Raw genomic sequence first — 17,272 nt, forward strand, 5'->3', positions numbered from 1 at the left:
GAGTTGATTAACAATAGTTTCAGGTGTATAGCAAAGTCATTCAGTTATACATATACACGTATCTATTCTTTTTCAAATTCTTTTCCCATTTAGGTTGTTACATAATATTGAGCAGAGTTCTCTGTGCTATACAGTAGGTCCTTGTCGGTTATCCATTTGAAGTATAGCAGTGTGTACATCTTAATCCCAAACCCCCTACCTATCCCTTCCCCCAACCCTTCCCCTGGTAACCATAAGTTCGTTTTCTAAGTCTGTGAGTCTGTTTCTGTTTCGTAAATAAGTTCATCTGTATCATTTCTTTTTAGATTCCGCATATAAGCAATATCATAACGATATTTCCCTTTCTCTGTCTGACTTGTTAAATCAGAATCTTGTTAAAGAGTGACTTGACCACCAACCCTACTAGCTCTGCCTCTCAGCTTGCTTTCCTCCTCAATCTGGTAAACATAACTTTTGTGTTGTCATCTAAATTGTTGATAAAAATATAACCCTTCTGGCTCAAAATACTTGATTTCCCATTACTCTTAAGATAAAGAGAATCCTTAATATAACCTAAATTATCCGGCTTCTACCTACCTCTCTCCACCTTCTCACCATCTCATTTTCTCACTCCTTCAGACATACAGCCTTTCCTGACTTCCCAGACTAGCACAGTTCCTCTAATTTTATACTCTCATAACACCCTGTCATAGAAATTGTCAGAAACATGAGTTTTCATTTATTTGTGTGATTGCCTCATTGTGTAGCTTCCACAGGACTGTAAATTCCACAAAACCAGGGACTATGTCCAGTTTTACTCACTTTGTATCATTAGCAAATTCTAGAGCTGGCACACTGTAGAAACTCAAATAATGTTGAATGCATAAAAAAATAAACAAGATAGCAAACAAAGAAAGAGCTCTGTAGCATATAGCCAAATACCCTCTTCTCAGTTGACAACTCTGATCTAAAGTTGAAGGTGGGTCTTTAGGAAAAGAAACTAACAGTGCAAATCCGCAGTACAGAGCTATATAGCTCACCCACTCTTTCCCTTTGGAGAAGGAACAATGGGCTTTCATGAAGTAATCACCTTTAATTTGGGTATTAAATATGATTCCTGACAACACTCCCTGGTGAAAGTGAGCTCAGGAAACTTAGCTGCCACCACTGTAGAAAAGGAAAATGTCTTAACATGGTGACATCTGTAACTGGCCACTGCTTTGTGACCTGCCACAACTACATAAGAACTGATGGCCAGTGCCTGGCCACATCCCTCTCTCATAGACAATTTAACTTGAGGAAAGATTTCTATCTTTCCACATGTGACATGGACACTGACAACCAACCCACCTGCCTCCCCCTCCACCTTGCCCTGTAGAACTTCATTCACCCCAAGTCAGCAGGGTCAGAAATGGAACCAAACAAGAAAGACTCTCTTGGAACTCTACATTTCACTTGTCCTGCCCTTGGAAATTGGTACCCTTGTTAATAGGCCAGCCAAACGTACATGGTAAGTAATGCTAGGGCAGTATATGTCAAGCCCCAGGAAAACCACCATCACTGAAAGGGTTCTCAGAAGAGCAGCTTCATTTCAGCACAAACAGTACACAAAAAGCAAACACTCAAGGGGTTCAATGGTGAAACCTGGCTGACCATAATTTGGTACTTCTAAAGACTCATCTGAAATATCTGATTAATGAGACCTCAGAGCTGAAAAGAAACATTACTGTCCATCCCAGTAATTCTCTAAAATCTACCCTGTGTTAAGATAGATGGACAGAAATCACCTGACTTGGACCAAAGTAGTAGATAAGTTCTACTCAGACACACACTTTAGTGAATTGAGGTTTAATCTTCTGTGTGCCACTTTTTAAAGAGACTATGTACAATAAAATTATGCTTTTTTCAATAATATCTTCATATCCTTTATCAAAGATGCTAGTCTCATGATCTTATTTACTGACCACAATAAAGGAGCCATTTGATAACTTCAGCACTTGTTAAAAGTCTCTCTAGACCAGTTTTTTTTCAAACCATGGGCTGTGACCCATTAGTGGATGATAATATCAATTTAGTGGGTCCAACCAGCATTTTGAAACTAAAATACTAAAAAAGAACTGAATATACTAAATGTGTTTCATGAATCTTCTGTCTCCCCTTTATACACACACACATGTGTAGGTATATGTGAATGTAAACAAGTCTAAGCACATGAGAGAGGAAAAAAAGAGGGCAGTACAGAACAATGGCTAAGAACATAGACTCTGGTGTCTGGCTGCCTGGCTTTGAATCCTAGATATGCTGCTTAGTAACTGTGTAACCCTGGGCAAAACAGGAAACACAACTGTGTCTCAATTTCCTCATTAGGGATAGTAATAGTTCTTAACATCATACAGTTTGGGGATTAAATAAATTAATATAAGGATCCAGAGGAGGGCCTGGCAGATAACAAACACTACAGAAATGTTAGTGGAAAAAAAGTGTGTGTATGTGACTGCACGTCTATACACATACATAAATACACATACTGAAAAGCAATACAAAAATGTACCTATTTTGTCCTATGGGTAATAGTCAAAAAAGCTTGAAAGCTACTGCTCTATATGAATTTATATGCTTTTCCTTTAAAAAAAAAACAAACAAATTATGTAGACCAAAGAACTTTCCCTTTATACCTACCTCCTAGTAAACTCAGGGTTAAATTTAAGACTCGATTGCAGTGACTATGTCAGCCCAGATGTCTATAACATCTATTTCACTCCCCTATTATCTGGCTTTTGCTCTGTTTTCATCTGTTTTTGTTTTCTCTTTTTTTTTTTTTTTTGATTCCTTATCTTTTTTTCTATCTTTGAAAATGCCCTTAAATCTCTTTTCGAAAGTCGGCAAATTTTAAACGTTGAAAGTAAAATGCACTTGATTTTACATATTTATCAAACAGAAGCACTGATTCCTAAATTCTTTTATAGAATAGATAATTGCACACTAAATTCCAAATACTAAAAAAAAACCCACATAACTATAAAACTAAGTATTTCAACATAATTTTAAAATAAAAAGTGAGAGAGTGGCATGGACATATATACACAACCAAATGTAAAATAGATAGCTAGTGGGAAGCAGCCACATAGCACAGGGAGATCAGCTCGGTGCTTTGTGTCCACCTAGAGGGGTGGGATAGGGAGGGTGGGAGGGAGACGCAAGAGGGAGGAGATATGGGGATATATGTATACATATAGCTGATTCACTTTGCTACACAGCAGCAACTAACACAACATTGTAAAGCAATTATACTCCAATAAAGATGTTAAAAAAATTTTTTTAATAAATAAATAAAGTAAAATAAAAACAGAATTTGAGCCATTTAATACAACCATTTTTAAAATTAGCCCCTGTTGCCAGGATTTGTAACATCATAAAAACAAAATGTCTAAGATTAAGAAAGGTAGACTGATTAAAATAGACTATTCTTCTAACATACAAGGAAAAGCTGTGAACCCAAAACATGCTTGATTAAATACACAGATGCTAAAGGCAAACAAGAGACACAGTAAAAGCACATGAAATCATAGGCGGTAATTTTTATGAAAGAGACTGAGGTAGGCCATTTGTTTTAGGTATAAAGTTATATCCTCTCTAGAAGATATAGAACACCGAGGATCTGGAAGAGACTTAATAAAAGTGCCAGGATTCCAGACGTAATCCAGTTTAAGTTTTTAAACTAACCAGGGCCATTTGACTCATTTTCTTAATTACTTTGAATGGTCAAAAACAGTTGCACAGCTGAAATTAGGACCACGAAACCAGTGCATTTTCTCGTGGATGGTGTTAGCATCTAAAAAAAGGACTTAATATGCGAGAAGGTTGAAAATAAAAAATAGTTACAGGAATGATTATCTATGGATTCCATTTATGCATACTGTATTAGCTTGAATAATTAAAGACTAATTGTATAATGTCTTCTAGATCAGCACTTCTTAATTTCGGAGAAAGCACTAAGACAGTACATGCATTAGTCCAGCTAATAACTGCATGTATGTATGCGGCCGTGGCCGACTCCTGACTATCTCCACATGGATGACCCACGTAATCCACATGGCATTTCTTATCCCTGGTCCCAGATGACTTGAAAACCAGAGATTCTGGTCCATCAGGCAAGAAGAAAAAGCTACAAAGGAAACCATGTCCCGCTGTGAGGTCTAGACTTGAATTGACTACCCATGGAATGTGATTACCAGAGGACCTTACTAAAAGGAAAATACAGGAAAACAAGGAAATAAGGACCAAGAAGCACATGCATAATCATTCTGTTTCTATCTCAACAAACAAGCTATTTGAGTACAAAAGGCTTGCCTCCTCACTCTTCCTCCAAAACTTCCCAGGGTTCAGGCTGTACCGAAACCCCAGCTTAGACCACATGCTGCTTAGGCTCTTCCTCTGCCCTTGCTACTCCCCTCACTCTCTCCTGAGAGCATTCCTGCAATAAATCAGGTGTGCCCAAATCCTTGTCCCAGGCTCTGCTTCTAGCAAATGTGACCTACAACAGCATCAGGAATAAGTCAAATTGTATTTATACTAGGGAGACAATGTCAACCAACATGTTCAAATGGAATCGTCTTTTGTGGTATAAAACATCACAAACATTTGACCTCTAAGATTTCCTTAGACACTGTAGGCTTACACTGAAGCACAAGGTATAGTGGGTACACACAGATGCAAAATTATAAACTTATCTGAATGACGATTTTGACAATTTAATGAATACAGGCTTTTAAAAGTACTATTTTAATAGGGATACTTTCCGAACACCTAAGCGAATTAAATGACAAACGATGACTAAGTCATAATACTTTTTAAAACAGTCTTTATATGCCTCAACCAAAGTTTTTTTCCCTTTGATCATATGGCCAAAAAGTAGCTGTGTCTTTAAGTTGCCTAGTGCAATTCCTAGCACCATCTAGTGGCAAATTACCCAGAAAAAGAAACGTGTCTTATTTAACAAATAAGATGTGTTTCTGAAAAGTCTGCGGTAAAAAAATACATACATATATATTTTAAAAGGCTGTCTTGTTGGGGATGATTTTCACAGAGTCTGGGACCAAGGAGCAAAGAACTATCAGAGTTAACATTTCAAGGATGGCACTTAGGCTGGGGTAAACAACCCAACAATAATCTCTCCTACTTGACAGTATTTCCACAGAACAGCTTGCAGCATCTCCCGCTGATTACATGACCAACCCCCGACCCCCAGCCAAAAATAAAAACAAAAAAATAAAAATCCACAGGATAAAGAAAAAGCAACCTTCTTACGAGGGCACCAGGCACTGAGGAAAACACAAATGGTCGCTGCTCAACAGACATTATGGGAGGCAAGGCCTTTTGAATCTCTCTACTCTGCCAGCACTCATTTGAAGATTTCATAAACCCAGAAATAAACATTAAATGAAGGCCATATTATTCAATTTTCAAGTTTGTATGTAGTATATCCTCTTTTTAAATGCTCACTACTCTTCCCCCAGCACCCAAACAGTACTTGCCTCTTAATAAAACATGTGAATGAATGAATCCCAAGAGTAATGGGAATGAAATGAAAGGTTTTAAATAGAGAAGTGACATGATCAAACTTATACTTAAGAAAGGTCACTCTGGTTGTAGTATGGAGAACAGATTAGGAAGGAACAGCCTGAAACCCAGAAGATCTTTTGGTAGTTGCATGTCCCTATTTATTGCTGGACATATTTTAGGCTTTACAATAAAATATTTGTTGTATTAATGTATCACTTATGTATCAAGCTAATCTGAGACATTGGTAATGCATTATACTAGCTCTTTTAGAAGCTGGGCTTCTTTCCCTTTCAGATATATAAATAGATAAAATTTATATAGCATTTACTATATGTCAGGCAATCTAAATGTTTTATTACTCATTTTATGAATATTTTAGCATAAGACTGTTAACCTAACATACAAAAGGTTGTTCAGAACCTAAAATGTTTGAGTAGTTAAGAGAAGAAAACAAAGAAAGAAACACAGTCTTCATTTGACATGTTATTTTGAAGGTAATATACAAATCAACTTTTTAGAAATGCTAATAAAATTTCAACTAACATCACTTATGAAATATTTGTTAGATTTTTATTATTAGAAATATAACTTTAATTGAAATTTCTCCCAGATATGCTAACAAAGTGACTACATGAAAGAACTAATAATCTATCCTTATGAATAAGTCCTAAATAATTTTGTTTTTCTAATTTAGGGTGCAGCTTTAAAGTGGAGTTCCCTGTTGAATAAATAACCGCAACTGATGGTTATCTAGCAATTGGCAATTCATATTGATTATCTCACTGATATTATCACAACATTGTGAGATAGATACTATTAACTTAGGCCAATAGAGACTTAGGCTCACAGAGTTCATGCGATTTACCCAAGGAACACCAGTAGGCAATGATAATGTCAAGATTCAAACCTAAGTCTTCTAAGTCATCCTTGATATCCAAGTACTTCACAGCTATGAATGCACCAAAATTAGAAGAGAAAAATCAACTCAGCTGCACCCTTTACAGTTACAGGACAAAATTTATCTTTTTTGCCATAATGACAAAAAATCTCTGAAGTACAGATCTAGTATGATGAATAAAGAAAATTCAAAGAGAATACATGTTTCACTTCATTAAGCATCAGAATTACTAGTAATGCACACAATGGATACGTTTAAAGACTTTCTTCTCTACTTAGACAGATGTCTCAAAGAAAGCAAAATCGTTAAAAGGAAGGCAGCAGAAAAGGAGAGAAATTAGAAAGAATCATTACTCCCACAAACAATCCAAAATTTCATCATGAAACAAAATAATTCTAAAAGATGAACCAAAGATACTTCCTGAATTTGGGAGTATCAACCTCGAGAACAACGCTAGAGACGAAAGCATGAATTATATACTTGTTAGACTATTATTATACTTCATACTGTTATGGGCTATGGGGAGGGAGGAGGGAAATAGGGTTGGAAACATATATAAGGATGATCTTAAGAGTTCACAATCTAGAGGAAAAATATAGCAGATGTGAAGGAAGATTCAGAGAACCACTCACTGCCATTTCTCTACCAAGGACTTTCAGTGCCACAATTCAGAGAATGAAGCAATTGGGAAGGATTCGGACAGGTGGAAAAGGGAAGGAGCACTAAGGTAGAGGAACAAGATAAGGCAGGGCCTCAGAGGATGGGAAAGTACACATAATTGTAGGGGAGTAAAAGAAAATCAACCAGACTAGTAAGTAGGTGGAATATTGGGGTAACTGGAGAAAAAATACAGAGCTAAGCCTGAAAGCAAGGCAAGAATTTGGACTTGAATAATAACTAGGAAAAAAGCACTATAAGTTCTGAAACAGGAGAATAGCATGATAATGTTGAATTTTAATGAGGTTGCATATTATTTATAACAGAATATGTATAAAATGCATAAAATGGAAGAGAGAACTTGCAGAAAGACCAATTTAAAAAACCTTAACAACAATCCATGTATAAGGTAATATGAGCCATGGCACTAAGAACAGAAAAGGTAAATCCAAGGGTCATTTTGAAAGAAAAATTATAGGATTTTGTGAGAAACAAGAAATAAAAAAGTCAAAATAGAGAAGGATCAAAAATTATTTCCAAGTTTCTAGCTCAGGAAACTGATCAACAAGATTAACAATAGATCAAAAGAAACAAGATAGCTGAAAAGATATAAATCAATACTCTGAGTAAAAGAGAGATTTTTTCATGAATATTACATGCATTTAAGTATGAGATCAAAAAGTAAATCTTTCATTTTCCAATATTCCACAAAGTCTTCAAGATATTGGATGAATAACATTTTTTTCTGGTTCAAAATACATAAAACTTAAATCATCATCAGATTTCTCAGTTTCACTTCCAAAGAAAGCCTGACATGACGCATAAAGACATCTGATGAGGCTTTTCTATTATCCTAAGTAGTTCTGGAAAAAATTAGCTTAAAAAGGTAATGAAACTGAAAGATTAGTGGTGAAATTTTTGAATAAAAATTGAGATTTTATTATATTCATAATAAAAGTTTCCACCTACTCCATTTAGTCATCAAAATTGTGATTTTAAATACAGAAACACCTACAGTGACACTTCTTAGTTATTCCATCTTCTCATAAGAGCAAGATACTGTTAGCTGATGAAAAGGAAAAGCAGTATCCATGGCTAACAAGAGACCAGTTTCAGGAAGAAGCATGAAATGAAAACGCAAGTAAAGCATTACTGGTAAACTCTTTTCTCACGTTTGCAGAATTATCTTAAAGATCTGCCTATGATAGATCCACTCAAAAAGTTGAGGTAAATAATGAGACAAAGTGTTATATATGTTGAAAGAAAACACATACAAGGTTTGTCTTTTTTTTTTTAATTATTAGCACCTTTAATTATTATTTATTTATTGATTGATTTATTTGGCTGTGTTGGGTTTTCGCTTCCGTGCGAGGGCTTCCTCTAGCCGCGGCAAGCGGGGGCCACTCTTCATTGCGATGCGCGGGCCTCTCACTATCGTGGCCTCTCTTGTTGCGGAGCACAGGCTCCAGACGCGCAGGCTCAGTAGCTGTGGCTCACGGGCCCAGTTGCTCTGCGGCATGTGGGATCCTCCCAGACCAGGGCTCGAACCCGTGTCCCCTGCATTAGCAGGCAGATTCTCAACCACTGCACCACCAGGGAAGCCCACAAGGTTTGTCTTATAAACCTGATATTAAATTAAAATTTTTTTTTAATTAAAAGAATTTTTAACTGACCTGTAATTTTTCTTCCTCATACTCTGTGTGTTTTTGGAATCAAGGTTATACTAGCCTTATACAATGAGTTGGAAGAAATAATTCCACTTTTTCTGTCCTCTGAAAGAATTTGTGGAAGATTAGAATTATCTACGCCTTGAACGTTTGGCAAAACTCATTTTTGAAACTGTACCAAGTGTTTTCCTAGCAGGAAGATTTTTACTTACTGACCAATTTCTTTAAGAATTATAGGACTGGGCTTCCCTGGTGGTGCAATGGTTAATAATCCGCCTGCCAATGCAGGGGACACAGGTTTGAGCCCTAGTCCGGGAAGATCCCACATGCCGTGGAGTAACTGAGCCCGTGCACCACGACTACTGAGCCTGCGCTCAAGAGCCCGCGAGCCACAACTACTGAGCCCACGAGCCACAAGTACTGAGCCCGTGTGCTGCAACTACTGAAGCCCGTGTGCCTAGAGCCCGTGCTCCACAACAAGAGAAGCCACTGCAATGAGAAGCCCACACAGCGCAATGAAGAGTAGCCCCTGCTCGCCGCAACCAGAGAAAAGGCAGCACGCAGCAACGAAGACCCAACGCAGCCAAAAATAAATTAATTAATTAAAAAAAGAAAAAAAAGAATTACAGGACTATTCAGGTTTTCTACTCTTTTTTCAATCAATTTGGTCTTTTACACATTTCAAGATTCATGTGCATGTTAAAATTTGAGGAACACTACCTCAGACCACTAAATTCCTATCAACTCCCAAATTATGTGCTATTTTTGTCCAATACTTCAATTTTCTTTTTTTAACCCCACAAATTAGACATTTCGACTATGGTTTTACACAGTCAATATTGTTTAGATCTTCTTTATTCACCAACACTTTTTCATCCCAGAATCTCTCCTGAGATCACTTTCCTTCTCCCTAAAATTATATCCTTTAGAAATTCTTTTAGTGAGGATGTACTGGTGGAAAACACACTCAGCTTTTGTGTGTCTGAAAATGTCTATTTTGCCCTCACTTTTGGAAAATAGTTTTGCTGGGTTTGCAATTCTAAATTGACAGTTATTTTCTCTGGGCATTTTGTAGATATTCTTCCACTCTCCTATGGCGTTCATGGTTGCTGTTGAAAAATCATTTGTTAATCTACTCATTATTCCTCTATAAATATGTCTTTTCTCTCTTGTTGTTTTTAGGGTATTTCTCTGTCTCTGATGTTCATCAGTTTCTCTGATGTATCTAGGTAATAATTTCTTTATACTTGTCTGCTTGGGATTTTCTGTTTCCTAGATCTGCAAATTTATATGCTTAATCAATCCTAGAAAATTCTCAGCTATTATCTCTTTGGATAGGACTTCTCCCCACTCTATTGGCTCTTTCTGGGATTCTGACTAGACAAATTTATATGCTGACAAGACCAGCCACATAATTGGCAGGCTCAGTGCGAAATGAAAATGTGGGGTGCCTTGTTCATGAAATATTTAAAATTTCAGAACAGTGAAAGCAGAGCATTAAACCAAACGTGAGGCTCTTCTAGTGCAGGGATCTCTGCACCTGCACAAGTCATATGCCCATGAGTCTCTGACTTTAGAGCAGTGAGAACAGTGATAGCAAAAATTCAGAAGGCACAAGGAAGTATAAAGCAGAATATCAAGATCATCTAACATCTCACCACCCAGGGACAGCCACACTGTTATCATTTTGGTGCATAGATCAGAGATTTTTCTATATATTTACATGTAGACATTTATTCACACAATTTTTATACTATGGAAATGGTATATTGTACATTCTCTTCTATAGTCTTTTCTCAAATTTATTACATTATGGAGATCTTTCAAAAATGTTAGCAAGGGCTTCCCTGGTGGCGCAATGGTTGAGAATCTGCCTGCCAATGCAGGGGACACGGGTTCGAGCCCTGGTCTGGGAGGATCCCACGTGCCGCGGAGCAACTAGGCCCGTGAGCCACAACTACTGAGCCTGCGCGTCTGGAGCCTGTGCTCCGCAACTAGAGAGGCCGTGATAGTGAGAGGCCCGCGCACCGCGATGAAGAGTGGCCCCCACTTGCCGCAACTAGAGAAAGCCCTCGCACAGAAACGAAGACCCAACACAGCCAAAAATAAAAATAAAATAAATAAATAAATTTTAAAAAATTAAAAAAAAAGGCCAACTAATAATAACAGTAACAGCTAACATTTAAAAAAAAATGTTAGTAAATACAGATCATTTCAATTCTATTGTACAGATAATAGATGCATGTTCATTTAACCAAATTCATGTCATTAGGTTTCCAAGAGTCTTGAATTTTTCATTATTAAAAATGATGAGCATGGACTATCAATAAAATTGAGCGAGGACTGACTGAATCAATCAGTATAAAGCACTTCACAGAGTAGTTGGCAAGTAACAAGCTCTCCATAAATGTTAGTGGTTTTTTTAAAATATTGTGTCCTGTGTAAAAACTGAATTAATTTACATTCCCAACAGCAGGGTAAGAGAGATTGGTTTTTCTTGATCCTTACCAATTCCTTTAAATTTTGCCTTTTGTATTTCTTCTATGAATGCTTTGTTCACATTCTTAGTTCTCCTATTGGATTCCTTATGCTTTTTAAAGATTAATTGATTTCTGTATTGGGGCTATCAATCCTTTGTCATAAGGATATCAAGTACTTTTTTTTCCTGAAAAAAAAGAATTAAGACTTACCTCCAGTTCCTAGGACCTTTAGGAGCTCGAAATTTTCAATCCCCACCTTCTCTGCATGTCCTGTTAAATTAGCTAAAAAAGAAAGAGAAAAAATAAATAATTAAGGGGATCAGCAATAGGAGGGGGCCCACAGGGGCTTCTGAGGTACCAGCAGTGTTTTATTTCTTGAGTTGGGTGGTTAAACCAGGATTCACTTTATAATTATTCGTTAAAATGTACAGCTATGTTTTGTGTAATTTTCTGTATGTTACATACTACGATAAAACTTTTTTTATTTAAATGTTTTTTAAAATTACTGATTTGTTTTTTGTTTTTGTGGGGGTTTTTTAAAAATTTTTCGGGGGGGGGCTGCACCGGGTCTTAGTTGCAGCACGTGGGATCTTCGTTGCAGCATGTGGACTCTTAGTTGTGGCATGCAGAGTTCTTAGTTGCAGCATGCAGACTTCTTAGTTGCGGCATGCGAACTCTTAGTTGTGGCATGCATGCGGGATCTAGTTCCCTGACCAGGGATCGAACCCGAGCCCCCTGCATTGGCAGCGCAGAGTCTTACCCACTGGGCCACCAGGGAAGTCCCACAATAAAACTTTTCTTTTAGAATTTAGTAACTATATAACATTTGTACCAAAGGTTAACATAAAAATAAAGTGCTCTACTTTATTAAAATAAAGACTCTCTAAAAGTCTAAGAGTCTAAAGTCTTTAAAAATAAAGACTCTCAAAAAATAAAAAAAATAAAAAAAAATAAAGACTCTCTACTGACCAGATAATCTGAAAATGAACACAAATTCTAACATGTAGATAGATATGTAGTAGAGAGAAAATTGGACAGATTTAGAAGATGCATTCATTTATTCAACAAATATTTACTGACTATAGATGCCATTCCCAGGTTCTAGGCTGGGCTCCACTCCCATTTCTGTCACTAAGCACTTGAACAGGATGTAGCCTGCACTGGTTACCTGACCACCCTGCATCTCAGTTCCCTCATCTTTGAGGTGAAAGCACTGGTCTCAGTGAATGCTAAGATCTCTGCCAGCTCTAAAATTCGAGGACTATGTTTAAAAATATAAACTCTTCAAAGACATATTCTGTAGTAAATAAACAAAATTAGGATACCTTATAAATGAGCATTTTCCAGAGCATACTCCAATGAATTCTGATCCTATCCTATGAGATGTTAATAGATGTTATGTTTGGGGGGAAGGTGGGGAAAGAGTGCTCTGGTTGAATAAATTTGGAAATAGTTAGCTTAAACAAGGTTTAACAAGTTTCTTTAACGCTGAACCTCACAGATTCTGCACCATAAAAATATGCATGTGGATCTTCAAGATTGCGATACTTATATTTGACAAATTTATTGGACCATGAATTACTTTGTATGGTAATAACCTATTCATATTGTGTGAACCAGCTTTCTGTGATAAGAAATAAATGATTAAGAAAGGCTTGGTCCAAATCCTAGCTCTACCACTTAAAAGCTCTGTGACCTTGAATAAATTACTTAACTTCTCTGTGTTTCATATCCCTGTAGTGTAAAATGGGGATAATAAAAATTCCTACCCTCAAAGCATACTGGTGTCTACAATTTACTTTGAAATGTATTTTTATTGGGTTGGCCGAAAGGTTCGTTCGTTTTTTCCCGTAAGATGGCTCTAGTAGCACTTAGTTCTGTTTAACTTCATTCAAAACAGTTTTGTTAGATTGTACGTGACAGCTGTCATATCAGCATGCATTTAAAAAAAGACATCAAAATTGGTGAATTTTTGTGTAGCCATTTTAATATTGAAGATGGAAGAAAAAAGCAACATTTTCAGCATATTATGCTTTATTATTTCAAGAAAGGTAAAAACGCAACTGAAACACAAAAAAAAGATTTGTGCAGTGTATGGAAAAGGTGCTGTGACTGGTCAAACGTGTCAAAAATTGCTTGTGAAGTTTCGTGCTGGAGATTTCTCGCTGGATGATGCTCCACGGTTGGGTAGATTAGTTGAAGTTGGTAGCGATCAAATTGAGACACTGACTGAGAGCAGTCAACATTATAGCATGTGGGAGATCGCCAACATACTCAAAATATCCAAACTGGGCACTGAAAATCATTTGCACCAGCTTGGTTATATTCATCGCTTTGATTTTTGGGTTCCACGTAAGTTAAGCGAAAAAAACCTTCTTGCCCGTATTTCCGCATGCGATTCTCTACTTAAATGTAATGAAAACGTTCTGTTTTTAAAACAATTGTGATGGGCAATGAAAAGTGGATACTGTACAATAATGTGGAACGGAACAGATCGTGGGGCAAGAGAAATGAACCACCACAAACCACACCAAAGGCCGGTCTTCATCCAAAGAAGGTGATGTTGTGTATATGGTGGGATTGGAAGGGAGTCCTCTATTATGAGCTCCTTCTGGAAAACCAAACGATTAATTCCAACAAGTACTGCTCCCAATTAGACCAACTGAAAGTGGCACTCGACAAAAAGCGTCCAGAATTAGTCAACAGAAAACGCATAATCTTCCATCAGGATAATGCAAGACCACGTGTTTCTTTGATGACCAGGCAAAAACTGTTACAGCTTGGCTGGGAAGTTCTGATTCATCCGCCGTATTCACCAGACATTGCACCTTCGGATTTCCATTTATTTCAGTCTTTACAAAATTATCTTAATGGGAAAAATTTCAATTCCCTGGAAGACTGTAAAAAGCATCTAGAACAGTTCCTTGCTCAAAAAGATTAAACGTTTTGAGAAGATGGAATTATGAAGTTGCCTGAAAAATGGCAGAAGGTAGTGGAACAAGAGGGTGAATATGTTGTTCAATAAAGTTCTTGGTGAAAGTGAAAAATATGTCTTTTATTTTTGCTTAAAAACCGAAGGCATCTTTTGGCCAACTGAATAAAAAGATGGATTGATGGACACATATAGGTATGGACAGATACGTGATAAAGAAAATACAACAAAATGTTAACTGCAGAATCTAGATAGTGAGTGTAAGGATGTTCAGCATACAACTCTTTCAAATTCTCTGTATTACATTTGAAAATGTTCATAATAAAATGGCACATAGGGCTTCCCTGGTGGCGCAGTGGTTGAGAATCTGCCTGCCAATGCAGGGGACACGGGTTCGAGCCCTGGTCTGGGAAGATCCCACATGCCGCGGAGCAACAAGGCCCGTGAGCCACAACTACTGAGCCTGCGCGTCTGAAGCCTGTGCTCCGCAACTAGAGAGGCCGCGATAGTGAGAGGCCCGCGCACCGCGATGAAGAGTGGCCCCCGCTTGCCGCAACTGGAGAAAGCCCTCGCACAGAAACGAAGACCCAACACAGCCAAAAATAAATAAAATAAAATAAATTAATTTAAAAAATGGCACATAATAAAATAATACCTACCTCATTGGGTTGTGATGAGGATTATATGAGCTTAATTCACACAGTGTTTGCTGTGTTCCAATAATATTATTAGTGTTTGTAAATAAATTAATGCTTTGGGACTACAATTTTAAGAAAATTAGACCCAACTAAGAACTTCTAGAATTAAAAGTTTCAGGGGGATAAGTAATTTCAGTGTCTTTCTGAAGTTTAACTAAACATAACTTTAAAAAATATTTTTAATTGTGGTTAAAAACACATAACAAAATTTACCATCTTAACCATTTTTAAGCATCAATACAGTAGTGTTAACTATAGGTACCTTGTTTACAACAGATCTCTAGAATTTTTTCACCTTGCAAAACAAACTCCATTGAACAATTCCTCTTTTCCCTCTCTTCCAAGCTCCTGAGAACCACCATTCTACTTTCAGTTCCTAAGAGTTTGACTATTCATGCATAATATCATAGTGGGAACAAATCAGTGTACATGGCCCATGCCTCAAGCTCACACTGGTTTCAATATAAATCTAAAACAAATACCAAAAACATAGGTAGTATCTTAAAGTAAACACACAATAGCATATCCTCCTGTAGTATGTCAAGCAGGTTACAGTAAAAGTGAAGCTCACAGGAAACCATCACTTTTGAAATAATGATTTGGCTCTAATTGAATGTTAAATTCTGTTATTTTACTGTGCAAGATTTTTGAAGTTTAAGACATTATTAAAGAGTCACATGTTAAAAATTATCAATCCTGTTTCTCGCTGTTAGGAGTCATCTTTTATTTACTATGAGATGTGTATAGGCCCAGCTTTCCAAAAGCATTGTCCAAATACTATTTCTCCCATACCTATATTTGCAGCTGGCCTAGGAAGATAAGAAACTATCTTTTGATACACAGCCACTTCAGCCTTTCTACACTAACCATAGAATTACTCTCATAGGAAATTAAAAGAGGCCACAGATTAATTATACTTGGTTCTACAAAGCATACCATCCCGGAAAGCCTGATCATTCACTAAGATTGTTCAGATAATCTGTGAAGGCCTGCTTTTGTTCATAATCTACTACCTCTATTATTTGGTTTCTGACATAAATTAACACTTTGTCTGCAAAGGGAGCGCAAGCCTTCCCCAACCTCCAATCCTGGGGAGAAGTAATTGACAGAGCTCAAGAAGAACAGCACTGATGCCTTCGGTATTTGGGGGAGGAGTGGTCACAGTGGTAAAGGTTCCCCCAGGAGGAGGAGGTTAGCTCTGCTTTCTTCAAGGTATGTACTCTTTGGAATCTCCTCTCTTGGCCTTAGCTGTGGACGAGTTTATTTACCCTTTGTATTGCTTTTCTATCAAGATTGTTACCAGGTGGCTGGTGAGTTAAGGTGGAGCTTGGGAGAGGGTCTTCACTCCCTCATACCTCAAACCCCAGGTCCTAGGAATTCTGGGCTTGAAAAGAATTTAGCCCTAGGCTTATAAAAACACACTTTATCCACCTCGAGTTTCTCCAAGAATTTATCTTTCCTGGCCTTTCCTTGATTAAGAATGGTTAGATTCCAGTCAACAAGCTTAGAGGGTAGTATCTGCTTAGGGCAAAGGGCCCCTGTGGCCCAGTGCAGCTCACCCAGGTCAGTGATTCACTTTGGGGTAAGGGACCAAAGATGAAGCTTGACAAAATGTAACTCTTTTGGTTTACCCTGTCTTGTCTTAACCTCAGTTGGGGCCCAAGCAGATGCAATAGGGTTTTTTACCCAAAGTTCATAGCTTACATTAGGGTTCACTCTTGGTGTTGTACATTCTATGGGTTTGGACAAATGAATCCACCATTGTAGTATTTATATCATTCAGAGTAGTTACTGCCCTAAAAATCCTCTGTGCAGGTTTTTGTGTGGACACGAGTCTTCAACTCCTTTGGGTAAATATCAAAGAGCACAACTGCTGGGTCATATTGTAAGAGTACGTTTAGTTTTATAAGTAACTACCAAACCGTCTTCCAAAGTGGCTGTATCAACTCTGCGTTTACACCAACAGTAAATGAGAGTTCCTGTTGCTCTACGTCCTCACTAACATTTGGTTTTATCAGCGTTCTGAATTTTGGCCATTCTAATAGTTGTGTAATGGTATCCCACTGTTGTTTTAATTGGCATTTCCTTGACAACATATGATGTGGAATATCTTTTCATATGCTCATTTGCCATCTGTGTATTTTTGTTGGTGAGGTGTCTGCCAAAGTTACTGGCCCATTTTTTTCAATCAAGTTGTTTATTTTCTTATTGTTGAGTTTTAAGAGGTCTTTGTATATTCTGGACAAGTCATTTATCAGATAATGTCTTTCGTAAATATTTTCTTCCAGTATGTGACTTGTCTTCTCAGTCTCTTGACATTGTCTTTTGCAGAGCAGAATTTTTGAATTTTAGTAATTTTGATAAAGTACAGCTTATCAATTCTTTCTTTCATGGATCAT

The 17,272-nt window shown here is 37.3% G+C and overlaps 1 protein-coding gene across 1 annotated transcript in view; it reads right to left on the bottom strand.

The window, feature by feature from the left end:
* RPS6KA5 (ribosomal protein S6 kinase A5) overlaps window positions 1-17,272 on the bottom strand; it is a 182,677-nt gene that overhangs the window by 108,542 nt on the left and 56,863 nt on the right. The window contains exon 2 of the mRNA XM_059914826.1: window positions 11,454-11,525. Within this exon, the coding sequence (XP_059770809.1) occupies window positions 11,454-11,525 (72 nt within the window). The remainder of the gene's footprint in view (window positions 1-11,453; window positions 11,526-17,272) is intronic.

This window comes from Balaenoptera ricei, chromosome 2 (genome assembly GCF_028023285.1).
Source record: "Balaenoptera ricei isolate mBalRic1 chromosome 2, mBalRic1.hap2, whole genome shotgun sequence".
Taxonomy (NCBI): Eukaryota; Metazoa; Chordata; class Mammalia; order Artiodactyla; family Balaenopteridae; genus Balaenoptera; species Balaenoptera ricei.